The sequence below is a fragment of the Xyrauchen texanus genome, chromosome 15, assembly GCF_025860055.1.
Source record: "Xyrauchen texanus isolate HMW12.3.18 chromosome 15, RBS_HiC_50CHRs, whole genome shotgun sequence".
NCBI lineage: Eukaryota > Metazoa > Chordata > Actinopteri > Cypriniformes > Catostomidae > Xyrauchen > Xyrauchen texanus.
Genome location: NC_068290.1, coordinates 17,788,912 through 17,815,149, shown reverse-complemented (window position 1 = coordinate 17,815,149; position 26,238 = coordinate 17,788,912). Strand labels below are relative to the sequence as shown.

At 46.1% G+C, this 26,238-nt stretch overlaps 1 protein-coding gene across 3 annotated transcripts in view; it reads left to right on the top strand.

Annotated features, from left to right (window-relative positions):
• The first annotated feature begins 353 nt into the window (after positions 1-353).
• The window catches only part of LOC127655914 (platelet endothelial aggregation receptor 1-like), a 76,948-nt gene continuing 51,063 nt past the window's right edge, over positions 354-26,238 (top strand). For all 3 annotated transcript variants that reach the window (XM_052143979.1, XM_052143977.1, XM_052143978.1), the window contains exon 1: positions 354-618. Coding sequence is in view for 2 of the 3 variants with exons in the window: in XM_052143977.1 (XP_051999937.1) it covers positions 590-618 (29 nt within the window). In the remaining variant the exon portion in view is untranslated. The remainder of the gene's footprint in view (positions 619-26,238) is intronic.

Sequence of the window (26,238 nt, the reverse complement as noted above, 5' to 3'; positions counted from 1 at the left end):
TGTAATAATTTCATCGGTATTAAGTCGGTCTGTCCAACAGCAGTGTTCCCACGATAGAACATGCAAGTCGATTTCAATGAACGCTCAGACGCCCGTGACGTTTTATCGCAGTGTGTGGACTTTTTAGACGGTCCCTTAAACCCTGTAGGCGAATTTCCAACAAATATCGAAATTGCAACCAACTTTACCTTGCTGTGGCCTACACAAATTTCTCATCTGTTAAGTGTTATATAATGTTTATTAATAGCTTATTTACAAAGTTATGTTTCCAAACTTTTAACAGACTCTTCAAATATACAAAGGCATAAACAGTGGGAGGGAAAGAAAACAGTAGGCATGAGCGCGCGCACACTCCTCTCACACCCGCGACTCGATTGTCTTGCCGTTCTGTCACTGTCGCGCGCTCTTCAGCGCATACGATTGTTTATACAGCCAGTGATTACGTGCACAGCAGTTTAACGACCACTTTGGGAGTAAGACTCAGCATCAAAATTTATTTACAGATTAACTTTTAAAACACAGAGAAGGACGTCCGTCTGAAAGAGGATCTCTTTTGTCATCGGCACGCATCACCCCAGACCTTCAATCAATGAATTCCAATGCTACTTCTCCAGTAAGGTGAGATAGTTTTATATGTTGTGCAACTGATGATATAATAGAATTTCATTATACACCAAAATCAATGTTTTATTTCGCAAAGCGAATGATTGTTCTTGAATGCATACAATTTTCGTGGACAAGTTAGCGATTTCTTTTCATCTTTGTCCTGAAGCTTTTTTCTACTAAAGTTTCCATCGTCTGCACTGACCTACTTCTTGAAGTCTGGTTTTGGTGTGATTGCATATTAAGGCAAGACGAGACAGAATGACATTTACTGTGTGTTCTTTCTATTTATTTTCAAACAAATCATAGAATTCACACTTAAAAAAAGGATGAACCTGAACAATTCACACTCACTAACTATTGTTAGAGACTCTATAACTTTTAATAATGTGCAGTTAGGCTGTTCAAATAAATGTTCCCCCATTGTCCACTGATTTTTCTGTCACAACAAATCACACAGACAGATTTTTGTTTTGCAATTGAGCCAGGTGTAGAAAGAGTGATGCTGTTTTACCCATAATACATTTCAGTCCTCAGAAATTCCCTTCATTTTTCATAATTCATTTAATAAAAGAAAAATGCACATTGAGTTAACATTGAAATTAAGATTACAGCAAGTTATCCCCAAGTTGCCATTTAATGTAGAGAACTTATAACGCCTATTTGTGTATGTACATAGTATCCTGTATGAGTGAGTGAATGTGTGCTGTGGATTTAGAGAGTGAATTGAGCTTGATGGCTCTTTAAATCCAAACATCTTAGTTATGGCTGTGTTATGTTAAGGACAATGGTGGTATAACACACTGCCCTTAACACATTTTTGCCTTTCGGTGGCTTGAGTCATATAAAAATCTCTGCCAAAGTTTCTGTCCTGTGGTTGATCTAATTGATTTTGAACAGCAACTTGTGCTCTGAGTTATGTTCATCAATTAGACCAAATGCCAGCATTAAACATGGCAAAACTATAATTGGCCAAAAACACATTAGACCCCAGAGTTACTGACCTTGATCACACCAGACCCAATCTATAATGATCTTGACCTTGGCTCTAGACGATTCCAGACAATTTAAATGAATTCACTGCTGCGTGATGGTGTTCCACCATCACCATTTGATCCAAACCTCAATGCCCCAATCTGTTCTTTGGAACTGTTCTATCTTATTAATAGAAGTTCAGGAAGAATCACAATAGTTCCTGCCAATGATTCTACATCTAGAGAGCAGAGACCCTAATTGATTTCCACAGGAGAAATGGTTCACCTTAACAGTAGCATGCTGTCCTCATAAAAAACAGCTGTTGTGGATATGCTTTCTCTGTTGGGTCATGAGCACTGGTTTGGCACTGGCTCTTTACAATAAATTATTTGGATTACACCAGGGGGTCTCAGTTCAGGAGTTCACTGCCGCTTACGTTATTATGAGATCATATGTGTTAGCAAAGTAATTATAAATTAGCAACTAATTAACTGGAATAGTTTTCTGCAAATGTGTTCGATATGTATGCATGTAAAAAGAGATGAGATCAAAGTTTGATAACAATAGATTTTCAGTTTTGTCATAAAAAAACTCGATTCACAACTCGCTTTTGGCTCTCCTACATGGACATTACACCCGGAAAATTAAGCTCACAAAAACACATATGCCCCAACTACTCTTACCGCTTTGGCCACCGCGGGGCAGTATTTCAAATTTCGGTAAGCACAGACCAATTGTACCTAAAGAAAATTCAACCTGGTGTTTCTGATTTTACTTTGAGATCAATGTTGTTATGTTGGCTAGTTTGGATGATCAAACATACAGAGCAATGTTTTGATACCACAACTGTATAATTGGGGGGGGGAAATCAACCTTTCTACATATTAGTATTTTAACATAAAAAAAATTACACAATTCACCATTAATCATATACTTCAACCTTGTAGATGTCAAAAATTTACACTGCATAAATTTTTTAGAGTTCAGGGCAAAATAAAGACAGTGTAAAGAAAGATGAGATGGTGGTGTTGTGTTGTTATAACTGGTGTGGAAACAGGACAAGACAGACGAGAGGTGCGGATCCAAACGCGGTTTTATTAAGGTTCACACAGAAGATACAAAAGGTAAACACAAAGGAAAATCCACGATGGGAAAACGGGAAACTAAACAGCACGAAACAGATTAAACACGATGAAACAAAACTCAAACATAACTAAGAACTCGGGTAGGGAACACGGACCAGGCTGACAACATTAAAGAAATGAACATCCACGAACAGCAGGGTAACCTCGGACGGTACCGACAGGGAACAGGGTAACCACGAGGGAACACGAATAACACGAGTAGAAACAGGCACCGACATGAAACGTCATAAACATACAAACAACGATCGACAGGGACTGAACAAAGAACTGGGGTTTAAATACACAGACAAAGTGGAGACTGAACAAGACACAGGTGAAAACACTGATGAGTGTAGGCAGTGACAGAGGCCGGGAATTGTGGGAAATGTAGTTTGGACAAAGACAGTGAAACGCTGGGCTGAACAACAAGGAAAACACGACATGGAGCGTGAATGGTGACGGGTGAAACGGAAAACACGGAACAGACAAGGAAACGTGACATAAACGTGATAGTGTGACAGAGAACACAGGGCAGACGAACAGGAACGTAACAGAACCCCCCCTAAAAGGACCGGATTCCAGACGGTCCTAAAGCAAAAAAAGGAAAACCCACACAGAAGAACAAAAACAAAAGATCCAAGGAGTGAGGGGGTAGACCCGGGGGAACACAGACAGAGAAAAGGGAGTACAAGGGGCACAGAGACAGACCAAGAAGGCACAAGGGACACGGTGACAGACCACGGGGGCACAACAGGAAATGAGACAGGCCACGGGGGCACAGGGGGCAATTAGGCAGTCCATGGGGGCACAAGGGGCAATTAGGCAGTCTACTGGTGCACAAGGGGCAATCAGGCAGTCCATGGGGGCACAAAGGGACAGGTTAAGATGGCCCGGGGGCTGGCCATAAGGCAAGGGCCGGTTCAGGGGACCCGGGAGGTGGCCACAGGACAGGGACAGTTCGAGGAGGCCTGGGAGGTGGCCACAAGACAGGGACAGGTCTAGGGGGCCTGGGAGGTGGCCATCGGACGGGGGCAGGTCCAGGGGGCCTGGGAGGCGGCCTCAGGACAGGGACTGGTCTAGGAGGTCTGGGAGATTGCCGCAGAACAGGGGCCAGTTCAGGGGACCTGGGGTGTGGCTCCAGGACAGGGACAGGCTTAGGTGACCTAGGAGGTGGCCATAGGGCTAGGACTGGTTCAAGGGGCCTGGGGGGAAGAGTGGCCACTAGGGGAGCTGGCGGAACCAAGGAGGACTTCTGAGACGGAGCAGTCGAAGACTTGGGTGGTGGCGCCGAAGGAGGCGCAGGCAAGGCCGCAGGAGACCCTGGGGGCGGAGCTGCAAGGGGCTCTGGAGACGAAGCTGAGGGAGGCTCAGGAGGCTCAGGAGGCGGAGCTGAGGGAGGCTCTGGGGACTCAGGAGGCGGAGCTGAAGGAGGCTCAGGAGGCAGAGCCGAGGTAGGCGGCGCCGTAGGAGGCTTTAGGAGTGGAGACCTGGAAGGCTCTGGAGTCTCTGGGGGCAGAGCCATAGGAGGCTCGGGAGGCAGAGCCATAGGAGGCTTAAGAAGCTCTGGAGGCGGAGCCGAGGGAGGTGGCGCCGTAGGAGGTTTCAGAGGCGGGGCCCTAGAAGGCTCTGGAGGCGGAGCTGAGGGAGGCTCAGGAGGTGGAGCCGAGGAAGGTGGCGCCGTAGGAGGCTTTAGAGGCGGAGGCCTGGAAGACTCTGGAGGTGGAGCCGAGGAAGGCCTAGGAGGCGGAGCCGTAGGAGGCTCAAGGGGCGGAGCCCTGGAAGGCTTGAGGGGCGGAGTCCTGGCAGGCTCGAGAGACTTGAGAGGTGGAGCCCTGGAAGGCTCGGGAGGAGGAGCCCTGGAAGGCTCGAGAGACTTGAGAGGCGGAGCCCTAGGAGGCTCGAGAGACTTGAGAGGCGGAGCCCTGGAAGGCTCGGGAGACTTGAGAGGCGGAGCCCAGGAAGGCTCGGGAGACTTGAGAGGCGGAGCCCTGGAAGGCTTGAGAGGCGGAGCCCTGGAAGGCTCGAGAGGCTTGAGCCCTGGAAGACTCGAGAGACTTGAGAGGTGGAGCCCTGGAAGGCTCGGAGGGTGGAGCTCTGGAAAGCTCAGGATGCTCGGAGGGTGGAGCTCTGGAAAGCTCGGGAAACTCAGAAGGCGGAGCTCTGGAAAGCTCGGGAAACTCGGAAGGCGGAGCTCTGGAAAGCTCGGGAAACTCGGAAGGCGGAGCTCTGGAAAGCTCGGGAAACTCGGAAGGCGGAGCTCTGGAAAGCTCGGGAGGAGGAGCCCTGGAAGACTCGAGAGACTTGAGAGGCAGAGCCCTGGTAGGCTCGAGAGGCGGAGCCCTGGAAGGCTCGGGAGGCAGAGCCCTGGAAGGCTCGGGAGGCGCTGGCTCTAGGACGGGCATGACCACTGGCGCTGGCTCTTGGACGGTCGAGGCTACAGGCGCTGGCTCAGGGACGGTCGAGGCTACAGGCGCTGGCTCAGGGACGGTCGAGGCTACAGGCGCTGGCTCAGGGATGGTCGAGGCTACAGGCGCTGGCTCAGGGTCGGTCGAGGCTACAGGCGCTGGCTCAGGGACATCTGAGGCTACAGGCACTGGCACACTGACGTTTGAAGCTATTGGCACTGGCTCACTGACGTCTGAGGCTACAGGCTCTGGCTGGGTTACCGTGGTATGTGCCGGCTTGGGTTCGCTGGGCGCTGAGGGCAGAGCCAAGGGGGGTTTAGGACATGGGGCTGCGGCAGGCGGAGGCTGGAGTGCAGAGACCTCTCCCTTTCTCCTCTTCCTCCGGGCTGATGCGACTGGCGAAGCTGGGATGCTGTTCCTGGTCAGCGTGGCTTCAGGCTCGCTGGCCGTGGCTGGCAAGGGCTCAGGCTCGCTGACCGTGGTTGACGAGGGCTCAGGCTCGCTGACGGTAGAGGCCGTAGGCACTGGTTCGCTCACTGTGACATGCGTGGCCGCTGGCTCGTTCACTGTGACATGCGTGGCCGCTGGCTCGCTCACTGTGACAAGCGTGGCCGCTGGCTCGCTCACTGTGACATGCGTGGCCGCTGGCTCGCTCACTGTGACATGCGTGGCCGCTGGCTTGCTCACTGTGACATGCGTGGCCGCTGGCTCGCTCACTGTGACAGGCGTGGGCTCTGGCTCGCAGACCGGGGCAGGCATGGGCTCTGGCTCGCAGACCGGGGCAGGCGTGGGCCAGGAGGCGGAAGCCCGTCTTCTCTCCCTCCTCCGAGCTGACGAAGTGGGCTGCGCTGGCTCGTGGAAGGCGACTGGCATGAGGGTCGGTTCGCTGACAGGTGGGGCTGGTGTTACAGGGGCCGCCGGAGGTGGTTGAAGAGACTCCACTGTGGATGGCGAGGTAGGGTCCTTCTCAGCAACGCCCACGGTTAACGGCGAGCCGCAGACCCGCAAAGTCATCTCCACGAAGCTGCAAAGAGTCCACTCGTGCGTAGCCGGTGGCAACCGCTCCCTCAACGAGGCGTTCAGGTTGCCCCTGAAGTAGACCACCAGGGCAGAGTCCGGGAAGTCGGAGACGCTAGCCAGCTTGAGGAAGTCGCCTATGTGGTTCAACGCCGGTCGGTCCCCTTGCTTTAGACAAAGCAGCCGATAGTTGGCCTGTTGGACTGCTGGATCCATTCTTGGGTCGATCGTTCTGTTATAACTGGTGTGGAAACAGGACAAGACAGACGAGAGGTGCGGATCCAAACGCGGTTTTATTAAGGTTGACACAGAAGAAACAAAAGGTAAACACAAAGGAAAATCCACAATGGGAAAACGGGAAACTAAACAGCACGAAACAGATTAAACACGATGAAACAAAACTCAAACATAACTAAGAACTCAGGTAGGGAACACGGACCAGGCTGACAACATTAAAGAAATGAACATCCGCGAACAGCAGGGTAACCTCGGACGGTACCGACAGGGAACAGGGTAACCACAAGGGAACACGAATAACACGAGTAGAAACAGGCACCGACATGAAACGTCATAAACATACAAACAACGATCGACAGGGAATGAACAAAGAACTGGGGTTTAAATACACAGACAAAGTGGAGACTGAACAAGACACAGGTGAAAACACTGATGAGTGTAGGCAGTGACGGAGGCCGGGAATTGTGGGAAATGTAGTTTGGACAAAGACAGTGAAACGCGGGGCGAACAACAAGGAAAACACGACATGGAGCGTGAATGGTGACGGGTGAAACGGAAAACACGGAACAGACAAGGAAACGTGACATAAACGTGATAGTGTGACAGAGAACACAGGGCAGACGAACAGGAACGTAACATGTGTTAGCTTATGAGGATAGTTTGTAATGTTTCCACCACATGCTTACATAGCCTCTCTAATACATGCTTTTGCAGGCAAAGGCCTGTAGAGGTCTTTGGATCTATGGAGTTAAAAGTTAACTGCCTAAAGCTGTTCTTCTCTTTTTATACTCTGTCTAAAACAACTGGAACGTTTAGGTTTGTTCTTTTGGCGGACTGGGTTGTCGTTGTTTTTCGAATTAAGCAAATATAAGTGCTGTCATTTGATATTTTTTTTTAGCAATTAATCACATAATATTTAGTAGATAATCGCGATTAATTGCAGATTTTGAAAGTCCTGAAATTTGACTGTAAACATACTTCTTTTCTTGTCAAAAGGTGTTTATTTCCTTCTAAGCAAAAAAATACAATTAAAAAATATGTAACAATATAATGCTTTAATAGAATTTTCAAAACCAAGCCTTCCACTGTATAAAGATAGAAATACACAAAAATATCACCTATTGAACTAAGTCAAGTAAATTTTATTTGTATAGCGCCTTTCACAACACACATCATTTCAAAGCAGCTTTACAGAAAATCAAGCATTAACAGAAGATAAAACTGTAATGTCTATAATGTCGATGAGTCATCATTGTGTAATTAGATAAAATACGATTTTGAATTGTATTAATAATTGTATTTATAACCCCAGTGAGCAAGCCGAAGGCGACTGTGGCAAGGAACACAAAACTCCATAAGATGTTGGTTAATGGGAGAAAAATAACCTTGGGAGAAACCAGACTCACTGTGGGGGTCAGTTCCCCTCTGGCTAACATCATGAATATAATGCCAATATTACTTATGTATAGCGCAAGTCATGGTTTAAAATGATTAAACTAAGTAAGTGTTAAGGGACAGTGTTTAAACATAGATTTGTTATGAACTGTAACATTAATGACTAATGTCTTTGTAGTCCATCCTATATTAAATGCAGAAGTTCACATAGATGCAATTGTTCTTGTTAATTGACTGATGAAGGGTTTTGTTGGCAATTGAGAGTCTATGTATTCCATTTCAAGAGTGTAGTCCATCAATAGACCGAGGTGATGCAGGCAGAGATCAGTGAGGTTCATCGCAGTTCAATCTCGCCTGTAATTTAGGTGAGGTTCAGTGTGGTCCGTCCAAGGTCCAGACAATGGCATATGAAGTATCCTATGTCTTATGGTTGGAGTTGGCATCAGTTCATCCTCTGAAGTCCATAATAATATACTGAAGTGACGTATGGCTGGCAGCGGCTGCATGTAGTCATCATCACTCAGAGACACGTAGCAGTGGAGTCCAACATGAAGCAGGAATGGAGCTGAATCCAGCTGGTTCTGGTGACCTCAGGATAGGAGTCTCGAGTAACAGTAAATGTTTCCCAAAGTCTAAGTGGGAGTTTGACTAATTGAAAGAACTTGTCCCCACATACAGTAGGTTACATGTTCATTTCAATGGGCATTAAATATCTTAAACTTTGTTCTTCTACAATATTTATCAGCCGGCAGACTGTGGCTATCCACTTTGTTCATGATTCGTATCAGGGTGTCTGGGCATCATAACCACTCCACATGAAAAGCTCTTGCAGACAAAAACGTTTCATTCTATGTTTTGGTGATAGTTAAGACTTGGTGTGCTTCTGTGGTAATTAAAATACGCCTTGAAAAATACTGTCACAAGTTCCATCTAGGGTTGTTTTGTACAACAACTATCATTAAGAGATCCTTTCACCATCAATTTAACATTGACACGAATCACTGCTCTGTGTGTGTGTGTTGTGGTGTGTGCGTCAGTATAATGACTCTGGGCGGACGCTCGAAAAGGTTCCGTCCTTTCAACAAATGTTTTATGCTGGGCTATGCTGTTTAATCGTGATTAAGAAAAATTAACGACTTAAAATGTTTTAATTAATAGCATATGTTAATGTGCTCATTTTGACTAATATATATTACAGTCGTGCGGTATATTGGTAGGTTCTAACGAAATATCGCAATACCAGTAAATTAAAAACTGTACAATATCATGCTTTTGCTAATTTTGGTACCATACCACAGTGTGATACAGTGTGAAATTTTATGGGATTTGACATTTTTGTGATGAAATCAATGACAATTTGACAATTAATCAATTAAAAATCTTGATATGGCCAAGTGTAATCATTAAACAGCATAAGGATGTCATTGAATTAAATAATATGAAGTCTACATGCACTGCATGCTTCAGAATGAATGAGAGGTGCTACTTTACACACATACACATACACAAACAGGTCGAACATCATGCACATAATGTGGAGTGTTTGAGCGGCTTTGAAAACTCCTCCAGTGCTGCTCTGAGATCTCAGTATTTGTTTAAAGTCAGCTGAAAAGAGAGTTTTCTGTTTTAGCAAAAATAATTAAAAAACCTTTGTGAGTTGAATCTTGGCATCTCCTCGTGCTGGATCCCAGGACTTTGGATGAAGAGCTGCCACCATGGAATCCTCATCGCTGGGCGAAGTCAACCGAGCCCTTGCAGACATGCAACAGACACAACATCAGGCCTTCCTATGCTTCCAGGAGCTTCTCCGAGTTCAAATAGAGGATCGGCGGGCATTACGGAGCCTGGTGCCCCAGAAGTCCTCAGCCGCGACCATGGAGGCAGCGATAACACTGTCCCTGTTGGCCAAGTTGGGGCCACAGGACAATCTGGAGGCATACGTGGGACTCTTCGAACAGACCATGACGCCACCAGATGGCCGAAAGCTGAGTGCGCAATTCGGCAGCTTCTGCTGCTGTCCAGGGAAGTTGAACTCGTGGCTCAGCAACTCCCTGCGGACATCCGAGTGGAGTGTGATGCCCTGGAAAAGTGATCTTACTATTGGTTGGCCGCGTTCAAGAACAACAACGGTTGTAGTTTCGCTCCATCACGCTCTGAGAGGTTGGCGTCCCATTTGTTTATGCCCAGCTGCTCCGAGATTCCTGCCAGAAGTGGGTACAGGTCGGGGAAGTACAGGTCGGCGATGCTAAGGTGGTGACCGATCTGATGGTGTTGGAGCAATTCATCACTTGTCTGCCAAGGGGAACCGCAGAGTGGGTCCAATGCCATCACCCGGCAGAAGATCACATGGCGGCCTATCCAGTGGTCGGCGGGCCCTCGTCATTATATCTCTCTTCTCTCTCCCCCCCTCCCCTTCCTCCTGTCCTGCTCCCACTCCCTGGAAATGGGGAGTTCTCCAACCCAAACCACTTCCCCGGCTTCAGGGTTTGCCCATTCCTTCCGTTTTCCCTGTCCCTCTCCGCTCTCACTCCCAGGTTGATGGACCTGCTGCCGCAGGCATGAAGTTTGGGCCAGTTTGCTGGAGCTACAGGGATACTGGAAATTTCCAGTACCGATGCCCGGTGATGGAGGTGAGGACATTTGGTTAGTGTCCCCGACGTGCCACAGGCCGCCCCGACAAGCTGTATTTATTATGTATGTGAGAGACAGAAAAAAAGAGAGACATTTGTCTGTGTGTGTGTGTGTGTGTGGGTGGGTTTTGGTGGTTTACAAGGACATTTTTGTAGGTTACAAACTGGTTTATGAGGACATTTCTAGTGTCCCCATAATTGAAATCGCTTAAAAACATACTAAACTATGTTTTTTTAAATGTAAAAATGCTGAAAGTTTTTGTGAGGGTTATGTTTAGGGGTAGGATTAGGGGATATATTCTATAGTTCGTACAGTATAAAAACCATTATGTATATGGAGAGTCCTCATAAGGATAGCCGCACCAACGTGTGTGTGTGTGTCAAGGTCACAATATAGGTCCATTTACCAAAGGGAAATGGACCTAGATTTTCTCTCAAGATGTTTCCTTTTGTTTGTTTCTGGTAAATTGCCTTGTATTCTGTTGTAAAAGAGGAGCAGACAGTGGAGACCTGAGGACTCGGAAATTGTTATTTCTGTTACAGACATTGAATTATAAACAAAATGTTAATTAAATTACTGATCCACAAATCTTATGTGCAGAAATTGTTTTGAGCACATCGGATGCTTGCAGTTGTTTAGATGAATATTGATTCTGTGAAAAGTGTTAATTTACTTTCAGTTCAGATTTTTTTTCTTCTAATTCCTTCTTGTTGACAAATCACTGGCAGATCAGGAAATTGTCCCTCTGTTTCCTACGCTCTCAGTCTTCTTTTTTGCTCAGGACTTCCTGAGTCCTGCAACTGGCAAACTCTGTTTACCTGCTCTCTTTCTCTGTCTCTCCTTTTCTCTCCCTTCCTGTCATTTCTGCCTTGTTGTGAAGGTTATTGGGCCTCCTACATGAACCATCAAGTTCTTAGCCTACTTATGCATTTAAGCTGGTGCCCAATATTAGCCTTTAACAGATATATATCGGTATCAGCTAAGGTATCTATGTTTTCCGATATGCGCAGATATGAAAGCTTTTTCAGAACATATAATGCAGAAAACCAGGGACGCAACTACACATTTCCGAGCCGTTCATTGAAAAGTGGGAAAAAAATAAAAAATAAAATATATATATATATATATATATATATATATATATATATATATATATATATATATATATATATATATATAATTTATTTTTTATTTTTTATTTTTTTCCCACTTTTCAATGAACGGCTCGGAAATGAGGAATGATACTGTATGGAGGTTCTATACTTGTGACTGAGGAATGATACTGTATGGAGGTTCAGGGGTATCTCCAGAGAGAAACTTTTGAAAATGTAAAAATCTGAATGGACCATTTTTCTATTTTCATTAAAGTGAGAAAGACTAGGCTACAAACTAGTAATTGTTTTGTCATTCATCCTTGTCAGAGATGATGAAATCTGATTCATTTCACAAAATTAGAACAGAAATCGTTTGGTTACATATTTAACCTCCGTTCCCCGAGGGAGGGAACGACACGTTGTGTCGGAGAAGCAACACTAGGGGTCTCTCTTGAGCGCCGATATCCACCTCTGATCTATGAAAAAGGCCAATGAGAGTTGGCTGCCGGTATTTGCATGTCCCGCCCCCGGACATACGGGTATTTAAGCGGCGCAAATACGGGAGTTCATTCAGGATTTTTCTGAGGAGCCGGAAATGGTCCGGCCACAACAGTGGCTCGGTTCAGCGACATGGCGGAGGAAACACACAACATGTCGTTCTCTCCCTCGGGGAACGGAGGTTACATACGTAACCAAACGTTCCCCTTCTGTCGCTCTCTCCACGTTGTGTCGGAGAAGCGACACTAGGGGACCCATTCCAATCTTGCCATGTGCTGAACCGTGTATGTGAACCGCCGATACAGAGGCGGGCAGGGATTTCATCCAGTGCCACGCATCGTCTGTACCTGGCTGCACGTACCCTTCCCCAGTACCCCATAAGAACATCGGAATCCTTCTAGTTACCCTGGAAGGGGAACAAGGCGATGTTTGCCAACATGGGAACGGGCCAGCCTGGCTGGGCCTCTTTTCTCTCTATGTTTCTCGCATAGAGCAGTCACGGCCGGGGCCCTTACACGCATATAGGGAAGGGGGTCTTACCCAGACCCTGCGGAGACCACACCTGCCCTTTTTCTTGGGGAGGAAAAGTGGTAGACGCTTCACACGGCTGTCTTAGGGCTCGTGTGGAAAGTATGGTGCGGTGGTAGATACAGCCTCGAAAGGGCGGAGTTGCTACAGCACAGCGACCGGGGCAGCTGTAACTGCCTAAGGGAGACACGGGGGTCCGCTCGTAAGGGGACAGAACCGTGGAATTACACACAGGGGGAGTCCGAGCAGGACGCCTTACCTGTGGAGCACCTATACCAGTACAGGGTAGTCATCAGGGTACCCGCAGTGGCTTGGGTCGGCGAGTTCCTCCGCTGAACCGCGGACCCGGAGGGCTGGGGAGGAATCGACCAGGGTCCCGACTCGGAGTGGTGCGCCCTGGGAAGAAGGCGCACTACTTTACCTTGACGTCAGGAAAAGGGCGCTGGGCGCAAGCGATCCACCCGGCCGGTCGGTCTACGTGTTACCGAGTTCTACGGGCTCGGACCTGACTAAACACGAGACGCAACCGACTCGACGTGGAGGTTGTAAAACCTTGCGAAGGTGTTGGGTGTTGCCCAAACCACAGCTCTACAGATGCGCCTCTCAGGAACCTTAGGATCAATTCGTGCTTACCCAAAGACTTGCCATCTACAGGATCGTGGTGGGTGGCAATGGCGGCAACATACACCTTGAGGGTGGACGGGACAGCCTCCTGTCCAGCCTCTCCTGTAGGAACAGGAGCACTGACTTGATCGCGCATCTCTGCGGGTCTTCAGTTCGGGAAGAACACCAATCTGTGAACAAGCGCCACTTTAGGGCGTAAAGGTGCCTGGTAGAGGGGGCTCTGGCTTGGTTGATTGTATTCACAACGGTCGCCGGTAAGCCGGCTAGCTCTTCCACATCCCGTCCAGGGACCAGACATGGAGGTTCCAGAGGTCTGGGCGCGGGTGCCAGAGCGTGCCCCGTCCCTGAGAGAGGAGGTCCTTTCTCAGGGGAATTCGCCAGGGAGGAGCTGTCGCGAGAAGTCTGAGTTCCGAGAACCAAGTCCGAGTGGGCCAGTAGGGGCCACTAACGTGACTTGCTCCTCGTCCTCCCTGACCTTGCACAGCACCGGTGCAAGAAGGCTCACTGGGGAAATGCGTACTTGCGCAGCCCCGAGGGCCAGCTGTGTGCCAGCGCGTCTGTCCCGAAGGGAGCCTCTGTTAGGGCGTACCAGAGCGGCCAGTGGGAGGTTTCCTGGGAGGCAAACAGGTCTACCTGGGCCTTGCTAAACTGTTCCCAAACAGCTGGACCGACCGGGGGTGAAGCCTCCACTCCCCGCCGGGCAGGCGTTGTCGTGATAGCGCGTCCGCTACGACGTTGAGCTTGCCGGGGATGTGAGTGGCACGCAGGCGACTTGAGTCATGTTGCGGAGCGTACGGCCGCCTTGGCGATTTATGTACGCCACCACCGTGGTGCTGTCCGATCTCACGAGGACATGTTTGTCCCGAACTAATGGGAGGAACTTCCTGAGAGCAAGAAGGACGGTCAGCAACTCCAGGCAATTGATGTGCCAACGCAGCGGGCCCCTTTCCAACGGCCCGCTGCTGCGTGCCCGCTGCACACGGCACCCCACCCGGACCGGAGGCGTCGGTTGTGACCAGAACGCGTCGGACACCTGCTGCAGGGGCACTCCTGCCCGTAAAAAGCAGAGGTCTGTCCAGGGTCGGAGTGTTTTGAGGCAGGCGGGGTGATCCTTACCCGATGCGTGCCGTGGTGCCATGCTTGTCTCGGGACTCGAGTCTGGAGCCAGTGCTGGAGTGGTCTCATATGCATCAACCCCAGCGGCGCGACCGCCGTGGAGGACGCCATATTCCCCAGGAGCCTCTGGAAAAGTTTTAGAGGGACCACTGTGCCTGGCTTGAAGGAAGCAAGGCAGTCCAGCACCGACTGAGCACGCTCGCTCGTGAGACGTGCTGTCATTGAGACTGAGTCTAACTCCAACCCGAGAAAAGAGATGCTCTGAACCGGAGTGAGCTTGCTCTTCTCCCAGTTGACCTGAAGCCCCAAGCGGCTAAATATCGAAAATTGCTCAAAAGCTTATCGTCGATATCATGGAGTTTTTTTATCGCGATAAATATTGATATAATTTTATCGCCCAGCCCTAGGTGTCTTCACGGTAAATTACTAACTAGTTTATGAAATACATATTGGAAAGTTAATAAACTATGTCCCCATTATTTTCCCTTTTCAATATAACTAATTGTGGAGCGGAGGGGGACGGGGCCGGGTCGGAATATTGCGCGCCTGGAATCCCCCAATCGGCCTGATGAGGCGCGCGAGGGATAAAGGCGGCCGGTGACGATGGTTCGAGAGAGAGAGAATTACGGGCATGTCCGTCATGTGTGTGTTTGTTTATGCTTTTGGTTTAAGTTTTCATTAAAATTATAATTTATGTTGACAAGCCGGTTCTCGCCTCCTCCTTGCCCATCCTTTAACTGTGTTACATTGGTGCCGAAACCCGGGAAGGAGGAGGGATGCCCGTCGCAGAGTCCCTGACATTGCCGTCCACCCTGGGGAGCACCGCTGCCATCTGCCGGGTGACGGAGTAGCCCGACTGCCCGGATGCGGGGAACGGCCGTCGTCCGCGGGGCAAGTGGGGACTGGATACCCCGACCGTCTGGAGCGAGGGAGCCGCTGATGAGGTGCGCGAGGGATAAAGGCGGCCGGTGACGATGGTTCGAGAGAGAGAGAATTACGGACATGTCCGTCATGTGTGTGTTTGTTTATGCTTTTGGTTTAAGTTTTCATTAAAATTATAATTTATGTTGACAAGCCGGTTCTCGCCTCCTCCTTGCCCATCATTTAACTGTGTTACATTGGTGCCGAAACACGGGAAGGAGGAGGGATGCCCGTCGCAGAGTCCTCAACATTGCCGTCCACCCTGGGGAGCACCGCTGCCATCTGCCGGGTGACGGAGTAGCCCGACTGCCCGGATGCGGGGAACGGCCATCGTCCGCGGGGCAAGTGGGGACTGGATACCCCGACCGTCTGGAGCGAGGGAGCCGCTGCCGGGGGCGGAGGAGTGCCCTGCCGTCCCCAGAGACGCGGAGGGGTCGAGGGAGACCGCCGTCCGTGAGGGGAGGAGGGAAGAAACGCCCCGACTGCCCGGAGCGGTAGGGCCGCTGCCAGGTGGCGGAGAAGTGTCCCCATTTGCTGCCAGAAAAGTGGAGGGGCATTCTACCCACTGGGGGTCGAAGGTTTGACTCCGGTTCGCCCGGGTTTGCAGCGGCTGTCGTCCGCCTGAGTGTGGAGGAGTGTTCGAGGACCACGCAACGGTACATCCGAGAACCTGTGAGTGAGCTTTTTCTCTCTCTCCTCTCTCTCTCTCTGTCGCACCGTGTTGGCCTTTTCCCTCGCCTGTTTTTTGTTGTTGTTGTCTTCCCCTTCTGTCTCCTCCCATAGCGAGGAAGGCTGATATCTGACTGATACTAAACAGTACTGATGTTTATTTAGCTATTTATTGTGTTTTTTATTATTCTTTATTTAAATGGTCAGCATTTGACTGATACTAAACAGTACTGATGTTTATTTAGCTATTAATTGTTTTTTATTCTTTATTTTCTCAGTGTTCATTTCTAGAATTGTTGACCATGTATAATAATAATGTCAAATATTCTTTGATAAAAATATTTGTTTAAGAAAGCAGCATTCTGATTACCTTTGCATAGTCATATCGGTGCACAATCCACATAGAAAAGGTCTGTTTTTATTCCAGCTCAAAAATGAACCATATCGGTAATAGGTGAATTTCCCCCCTCTAAAATCGATATTGTATCAAATCGGTCTCAAAAAATCCTATATCGGTTGGGCTCTAATTTAAATCCAATCCAATTAGAGTTTGATTCGAGATGTAGCCATTCAGATTTAGCTATTTTACTTATTGATTATGGTTATACTTCTCATGTTTCTTATTCTAATTGACATTCAAACAGACAAGTTACAGGATAAGTTCACCCAAAAAAGATAATTATTTCGTCAGTATTGCTCACTCCCATTTTGTTCCAAATGCATATGACTTTCTTTCTTTTGTGGATGTTTGGCAGAATATTTACCTCAGTCACCATTCAATCTCATTGCATGGAAACATTATGCAGTAAAAGAGAATGGTGACCGATGCTAAAATTTCTGCTTATCATCCCCATATGTATTCCAAGGAAGAAAGTCATACAGGTTGGGTACAACATATGGTTGAGTAAATTATGACAGAAATTAAATTTTAGGGTGAAATATCCCTTGCTGAATTACTGGGTTTTGCATTTGTAAGGCAGAATTTGGTCAATATGGCAATATAGCAACATTTGAGAAACCTCTGGAGTGGGGTTAAAATATTTTCTTCATTGTGATAAGAGTGAGAGGAGGGGGGAAATCCAAAATCCTTTCCAGAAGTCACCTTCAGGGCAGACAGAGTGCAATGGATTTTTCCCTTTCATTAAAAACATTTTACTTTCAAAGCTCAGATTCAGAAATATCTGGATATTTTTTGACTGCAAAAAGGTGATTAAATAATGCCTTTAATAAGGAGCAGCTTTCCTCATTCTGCAGAAGAGCTCTGCAACAATGGCCAGTTGAGTAAATCAGAGAGCTTTAGGAGGAATGTGCTGGCAGATAGTGGACTTCCTTTAGGGAGATGAGTGATGGCAACACTGTAATAACTGACTTTAAGGTTTAGTTAACTAGCTTTTTGAGATAACACAACTACAATTTCATTTCAACTTAACTTGTTAAGTTTTGCTTCTATTAAGTTGTACTTAAGTTGGTTTAACAATCGTATTTGCTATTTTAACTCAATGAAGTTAAGTTTTTGTGATTTACGGACTTTATTTGTTAGATAATAGTTGTGTGGTGATGTTAATAGCTTATTTTTATGTAATGGTGTTTGTTAAGTGTCACCACTACTGACCTTTGTATTGAAAACTCTGTGGCTCCCAAACTTTTCATAAAGGTCTTTAATAAGAACTTAACCATCAAAACTCTAGGTGCTGCAATGCATCTTGAGTAGCCTTGAGTGTCACAATATTAAAGTCATTTGAACAAAACCTGTTAAATATAACTAAGATAACTAATTATAAATAGTTTTGTCAGTGAATTATTTAGTTGTTTCGAAAAAACGTATTAGGTTGAAAGAAATTTATATTTTTTGTTAATGTAATTTGACTGAGTCAAAGCAAAAAGACAACTAGCTTCAGTTAAGTTGAGTGAACAATTTATTTTTACTGTGATGTGGGTGATGCACTGATATTCTGTGGTACCAGACCCCAAACTGATTTCACTCAAAACTTGGTATCCGATGTCCTGACATTATCATTGTACATTTTGTAAAAGCTAAGAGAGAAATAGCAAATCTTTAAAGGCATAGATTACCCAAAAATGAAAATTCTGTCCATATTTACTTTCACTTATGTTTTTTCAAAACACATATGACTTTCTTTATTCCATTGAACACAAAAGAAGTTGTTAGGCAGAATGACAGTCTACGTCACCATTCACTTTTATTGACTGGAAAATAGATGCTAGTGACAGTGAATGTTGACTGAGATTGTCAGATATTTATGCCTGACATCTAATTTTGTGTTACATGGAATAAAAAAAGTAATATGGGTTTGAAATAACAGGAGGGTAAGTAAATGATGACAACATTTCCATTTTTGCGTGAACTATCCTTTTAAAACGAAAGTCATTTCTGCGCCACTACTGCCACTGCAAAAATATTACTTAATTTTAAACAGGTTTCCTGAACGCGCCCACAATCTGCCAAAGTCCCACCCCAAACTCACATCATTGTTTAAGCTAATGTTGCTTTGTCAGACTGTTTGGGACACACAAACAAACAGAGTAATGTTTAGAAAGTGCCAAAGAGAGTGCTTACACCTTAAACTGGGTTAGGGGTGAGTATTTTAACATAAAAATAAATAAATAATACACTTCACCTTTAAGCTGACAAACAGAAAAATATTTTAGAATTGCTTTGAAGATGTTTAAGTCAATTTTGTTTGCTGAGGACTTTGAGTTCATCATCAGACACCTGGATTCTGTCCTAATGCTCGTCTTTGCACTTAGTGAACTCAGCGTTGTATGTCACACTGTCTCAGTCGAAGGGATACAGCCCTGGGCCAAACCTCTGGAAATATAATAAATCCTTTTCTTTTTTTTTTATATTCACAAAAATATATTTTTAAAATATGGACACATCATCACATGTGCTTTCAGCACAGCATTATGTTTATTATCAGTACAATCTGCTGTAGTTTGTCCATCTGTCTGCACAGGCAGTGCAGCCACCTCATTTTGATCCAGATGTTTTCTGCTCTGTCTAATAAATAAACGGGCCTCTTAAGGTAAATTCCTACGTGGTACAGCTTTACTATACCCAGGACATGCAGCACTGTCCAGACCCTTCAAATAAAACAACACAGAGGGGGAAAAAAGGCACACATATGAAAATTTCCTTAACAGCCCTGAATGAGCTTGAGTTCATATTAGTGTCTGCAAATAAATTTGCCAGCCAACAGCGTGGTGATTCAGACCAGATGCTGGAGGGGTTAGGAGTTTGTTATCTCAGAATTCAGTACTGCGTTAGTTTATTAACCACAAAGAACAATGACATGGTGTTAATCAAAAGTAAGTGGACAGTAGTGATTTTGTTGTGATGACTCTCTCAATGAGACTAAATGGTGGTGAGGACACTAGAGCAGTTAACATGGCTAACTGTAATTAAACAAGTCTCTGATTAGGAAAACTGATGAGATGTACTGTGTGTGCACTATCTTGGTTTGATTTGCTTGAAAGACTAAATAATAACAAGTTAGTTCAGTCTTAGAGATGCTTGATATAGTTGCAAATATTAGTTCCCTATCTGTCACTCACTCGACATTGTGTCAATGAGTTGACACTAGGGTCGCTCCTGCGGAGCCCAGACATCTCTGATCTTGAGAAAAGGCCAATGGAAATTGGCGTGTGGAATTTGCATGCCGCTCCCCCGGACATACGGGTATAATTGAAGTGACGCTGCAAACACACATCAGATATCTTCTTCGGAGCTGAATTCCTCTGCCGCCTCCATTCATCACTACATGCTATTGGATCTACGGCGCTTTCCAGTGGTTCTCCCCCTCGCACACTACACTGTGCTGAGCACACTACACTGTGCTGAGCATACACCCCTGGGCAGATTCAGCAGCAGAAAAAGTTTAATAACTTAATTTATATATATATATTTATATATACCTCCCTATATGTACACGACGTGGAGCTGACGGCCATGCTTGCCCGGGCAGGCTCGACGATTGGTTCGTGGGGCCAGAGCGCCACTCATGGCCATGCTCCGCCCCTGTTCCTTTCTTCCCGGAGGTGCATGATGAGCTCACGTGCTCGTGGCAGGCACCTTTCGCTGCCCACACGCAATCAGTGAGCTCCTCCGCTCTCACTACCCTCGATGGTGGGGTGGCAAGGGAATACTCAACGATTCCCCAGGTGGATCAAGCAGTCGTGGTGCACTTATGCCCGCAAAGCGTCTCCACCTGGCGGAACCGTCCAAGGCTCCCGTCCAGGGCCTGTAGGCTGATGGCTAAGGCCTACAGCGCTGCTGGACACGCCGCCTCCGCCTTGCATGCCATGGCACTCCTGCAGGTGCACCAAGCCAAGGCACTCAGAGAACTACACGAGGGTAGTCCTGACCCGGTTCTAATGCAGGAGCTGCGCTCTGCGACCGTCTTCACACTCCGGGCAACGAAGGTCACGGCGCGGGCTCTCGGGCAGGTGATGTCCACCCTGGTTGTCCAGGAACGCCACCTCTGGCTCAACCTGGTCGAGTCGCGAGAAGCTGACAAGGTGCGTTTCCTTGACATCCCCATCTCCCAGGTTGGGCTGTTTGGCTACACCGTTGGAGACTTCTCCGGCAGTTCTCAATGGTGAGGAAGCAGACGTAGGCCATACAGCACATCCTGCCCAGGCAGAGCCACAGACCCTGCACTCCGTCTGCTCTTTGCCCAGGGTGTCTCCTTGCGGTGCCAACACCGACACCAACCCCGCCATAGCCCGCCCCTCGGGGCGGAGCTTCTTCACGGACAGCCGCCAAGCACCCCAAGAAGGCTTCAAAGCGCCCCTGAGACAGGCAGCCCCGGGACTCCGGAAACTGCACTACGGGAGCTGGTAAGCAGACCACCCCCCCCCATGCTGGAGGGTCTGGTGGAGAATCCTTATTTCTTTAAAAATTTTATTACACCGCATGCCCAACAGGCTGTGGTACCCAGATTAAAAAAAAAAAGAACAGTTTCCTCAGCCCCTGTGCTCTATTTCCAGTCTTCCCGGCCGTCGTTATCACGGCCACCGGTGCTCTTTGGCAGGTACGGGACTGCCCAGCCGTGGCAGAAGCCCGCCCCCGAGCCGACGGTCTCCACGGGCCACGAGGACGAAAATATTCCTCCCCCGTCCCAGGCTGTTCCGGGAGCAGTCACAAGGAGCCAGGTAAGTGTTTCAATGTAGTCCCCTTGGGCACTCTTGCACAGAGCTTGGGGGCATTGGCTCGCGCTCCCCAACCTGTCGCGTTGGTTGATCAAGACCGTCCGACTCGGCTATGCGATTCAGTTCGCCAGGCGCCCACCCAGGTTCAACGGCTTCCGCTCCACCGTGGTGAGAGGCGAGAACGCCGCTGCCTTGCGTGCAGAGATCGCCTCCCTTCTACGGAAGGGCGCGATAGAGCCTGTCCCTCCAGCCGAGGTGAAGAAGGGGTTTTACAGCCCCTAATTCATCGTACCCAAAAAAGGCCGTGGGTTGCGGCCAATCCTCAACCTGCGAGTTCTGATCCAGGCTCTGCACAGACTCCCGTTCAAGATGCTCACGCAGAAATGCATTCTAGCAAGCGTCCGGCATCTGGATTGATTTGCGGCGGTAGAACTGAAGGACGCATACTTCCATGTCTCGATCCTTCCTCGACACAGACCCTTTCTCTGGTTTGCCTTCGAGGGTCAGGCATATCAGTATATACCCCCCCGGTGAATTCCCCTGAGGAAGGACCTTCTTTCTCATGTCTGGCCCTTGGACGGGACGTTGAAGACTTAGGTGGCCTACCACCCGCGGTGGTAGACACAATCACTCAACGAGGCGCCTTTACGGCCTGAAGTGTCATCTGTTTGCTCAGTGGTATTCTTCCCGAGGTGAAGACCCCCAGAGATGTGCTGTTGGATCAGTGCTTTCCTTTCTGCAGGAAAAGTTGGAGGGACAGCTGTCCCCCTCCACCTTGAAAGTGTATGTAGCTGCCATATCGGCACATCACGATGCAGTGGACGGTAAGTATTTGGGGAAGCACGATTTGATCATAAGGTTCCTGAGAGGTGCGAGGAGGTTAAACCCCCCCAGGCCACGCCTCGTTCCCTCGTGTGACCTCTCTGTGGTCCTTCGGGGAGCTCCCTTCGAGCCCCTTGAGTCAGCAGAGCTTAAGGCGCTCTCTCAGAAGACTGCCCTCCAGACGGCGCTCACCTCCATCAAGAGGGTAGGGGACCTGCAGGCGTTCTCTGTCAGCAAACTGTGCCTAGAGTTCGGTCCGGCTTACTCTCACGTCATCCTGAGACCCCGACCGGACTACGTGCCCAAGGTTCCCACGACCCCTTTCAGTGATCAGGTGGTGAACCTGCAAGTGCTGTCCCAGGAGGAGGCAGACCCAGCCTTGGCGTTGCTGTGTCCGGTGTGCACTCTTCGCATCTAATTGGATCGCACGCAGAGTTTTAGAAGCTCTGAGCAGCTCTTTGTTTGCTTAGGTGGACAGCAGAATAGAAGCGCTGTCTCCAAACAGAGGATCGCCCACTGGGTCGTCGATGCTATCACTATGGCATACCACGGCCAGCACGTGCCGTCCCCTGCTAGCCTACAAGGCCATTCTACCAGGGGTGTTGTGGCTTCTTGGGTGTTGTCCCACGGCAGACATATGTAGAGCCGTGGGCTGGGCAACACCTAACACCTTTGCAAGGTTCTATAACATCAGGGTTGAGCCAGTTTCGTCCCATGTGTTATCAGGTGACACAAACAGGTAAGTTCGGGTCAGCTGGCCAGGTGTATCGCTTGTGCATAGCGCCTTTCCCCTCCCTTGAGGCGAAGACGTGTGCTCTTCCCCAGTTGCGTTTGAAAGAATTGTGAACCCTGGACATTCTTCGTCCCTAGCCTAGCGGCCGTCGAATCTTCAGAGAGGCTCGCTGCCGCCCCAGTACAGGTGTCACCAGGCCACCGTACTGAGGTAAGTGCTCCACATGTGCTGGTTGTCCACAAAAAGACAAAATATCTGGCTTAATTGTCTCTAAAATATAAGATTCTTGAAATTAACTGATGATATACAGTACGAAAGCACTTTTGCTTACTTAATTATAATGTTTTGGTGTCTGATTTCACTTAAAAGCATTTAAAATTCAAGATTAGAGCCAAATTTTCAATATGGCACATCCCTAATCAAATCTGATATTTCAGTTATTCTGATTCAGATATTATTTCAGAATTCCACAGTTATTACGTTGCTGGTACTGACATAAATTTGTCCCACACTGGGAGGTTGCTCAGCTGACGTTACAGCTGTGATTTTGGGTCTCCAGCCTGGAGGGATGTTCCTTTGGGTCCTATTGGGACCACGGCACTACATTTCTCTTTCTTTTTCTCCTTCTTTCTCTCTCACATGTGTTCTGACTGCACGCCCAGACTCCGAAGGGCCTCACACACACACACACACACATGCACGCATGCGCAAGCTCTATGTTCATGGAAATCTGTAATCAATTTAGTCAGGACTGAAGTGGTAATCACACTAGAGATCCTCCATTTTAAGAGAGTTGTGTGTGTATAAGTGTATGGGTATATATATATATATATATATATATATATATATATATATATATATATATATATATATATGAGCATGTGCAAGATGTTTATGCCATTATAAGCTCATGACGATAATGCACATATGTGAACACAGACAAGTACATTTGTTCAGCATTTCCCCTCTATGGATGACATAATGTGTGCTTTGTTTTACTTTGACAGAGGAAACGCAGCTCATATTTTTCCTGTAATCTCAGCTACTGCTACTGGCCAATCATTCATAAAAGTGTGATTGACATGCTGGCAGCCTCTCAAATACACAAAAACACAGATAGCTTCTTCCATTTTAAAGCTAACTTTTTGTCGTCATTTACTTACATTCATGTCTTTTCAATCTTTCCATGAAACACAAAAGGTGACGTTAAGCAGAATGTCCATGCAGCTGATTTCCATATAATGAAAAGTGAAAGTCATTATTCGTGGATAATCTTCCTTTCTGCCGAAACGGACTACGAAAATGATACTGCAACATAAATGTTGCCAAATGCCACTGGTTCTCACGGATTTATGACCAATATTTGATTTGAAAGCTGCTCTTGAGCTCCAAAAGATAGAAATGTTCTCTGAACAATGACTCAAATTTGTTTGTGTAGCTTCAGAGGACTTGGAACATAGTGCAAAACTCATATGGATTACTTTTATGATGATTTTTATTTTTTGAGCTTGGCATTTTAAATGACCACACTATTCACTTTCACTGTAAGGAAAAAATATATATATTAAAGGTTTTTATATTTTGGTGAACTATTCCTTAAAAATGAACTCTTCTCCCCATCATGTGAGCAATAATTTAACTGGGTCACAATCTCAAGAGTAATCAGCAACAACTTAAGATCCAAGATTTTTAGATTATCCCGTTTTCCTTTCATCCTTGTAATTGAACAATAGAAGCCTTTCCTCTGAAGAATGTTTGTTTATGTTGTATATATTAGAAAAACTAATGTAAAAAGAATGGTCATGGTGTCATGTTTGGCGGTGCCATTGAAATTAAGAGGGTCCTTCCCTGCAATGACACTCAAATCCAGTTTAAAAAAAATTGGTTTTAAGAGAACATCAATCTTAGATCATCTTCTGCAATCTCGTTTATAGGACTTTCTCATGCCCTGATTGTTTAAATTGAGAATTGCTCAGATAGTGCAACTCTAAAACTAACAGCTCCTTGGAGTTTATCCAAGAACTCTTCTGATTAACAAATATATAAAGAGTTGTTTTATTCTATAAACTAAATATTGACATTATTTGAAATGAGAGATTATTGGAAAAGGATAATTCTGAATCTTTAATGTTTTTTGAATGATCTCTAAATGATAAATGAGTCAGAGTTGCAACGAATTATATGTTTTTAATAGGGTTTAGAATTCGTTAAGTTGCAAAATAATCAGAAGCTCATGACATAAACACTGTACAATGTATGCTTAAAATTACAACATTTAGAAGAATACTCATAGTATTTATAATTTATGTAAAAAAACTTTAAAAAAAAAAACTAGTGTCTTGTGTATTTCATGCTCACCATATAAGTGCAGATATGGAAGCAGATCACATTCACATTACATTTACAGAAGCCCCAAAAAGTATTTGGACACTTTAAGCTCTGAGTCTCTGAATTTTCAAATGAATTGCATTTGATAACAAAATATAAAACCATGTGGCATTTATGTTAAAGAAATAAGCAAACTTTTCAAGCTGAAATGTTTTTATTTTAGGTTTTAAAAGATGACAACAACACACTGTATAAGACAAAAATGTATTTGGACTCGATCTGGTTGTCAAACTTAGTGGAACATGTTAAAAGTAAGGGAGAAAAGATCTAGCATAATTTGTTTGCAGATACCACTTGGTTTGATATTTTGATATCTAATACAATTTGCAATTCACATTTTTAAGCCTGACTTAATTTACTAAATAGATTTTGGAACATGAAGTACATTTGTGTACTTTTTACAGTACTGATAGAAATGTTACCAAAGCAAGAAAGAACATATATCACCAGGCCTGCAACTAAAGGTATTAGTCAAACATAATTTGACATAACAAAATAACCATTTTACCAGTACAATACAATGCATGTCAAGTAATAATGAGTTCAAAGCAAAGTAGGTCAGGGTCAATGATTCTAAAGCATTAACAGGTCAAATGACTCATTTAGAGCAGATATGCCTCAGGTAGTGGAGGTAGAGGAAAAGCGAGTTTGAGGAATTAGTAAGCTAAGACACTTTTCCGGTTAGATAAGGATGCGAAGAGTCATGCTGCTTTGTTAATTAACATTCCAGTGGAATTATTGTAAAATTCCTGTTTGGGAAAAAACATTAACACACAGAGTAAAAACTCTGAATGCCATGCTTATGAGTAAAAGAGATGGATGTTTGATTCATGCACCTTTTCATTGAAAGTGCTTTTTGTTTTTTATTATAATCATGCAATATAGATTCAGTGAACACTGTTTTCCAGAATAAGCAATCTATTGTATAATGGAGCCATGACTTTCAAAATATAGAATGAACAAATCTGAGAAAGAGTGAACAAGCAGACCAATGTTCTCTTTGAAAGCGTAGCTTGGCTGAATTGAATACATATCTGCCTAACAAAATTTGCCTTGTGATTTTTATTTTTATTTGTCAACAAACTGGTTCTTTAAAAAAGTTGTAGTTAAAAAATATGGTATAAGTATATATGGTATAAATATGGTATGTACAGGTATGACCATTCCGACATTAAACACGTTACAGTAAGTTGTATTTTTTGCTTTGGTTTTTGCCTCTCCATGTTCTGGGACATAAATTATGACCTATGTAATTATGGTGGTGCTTGGTCATGTCTTTTCAAGAG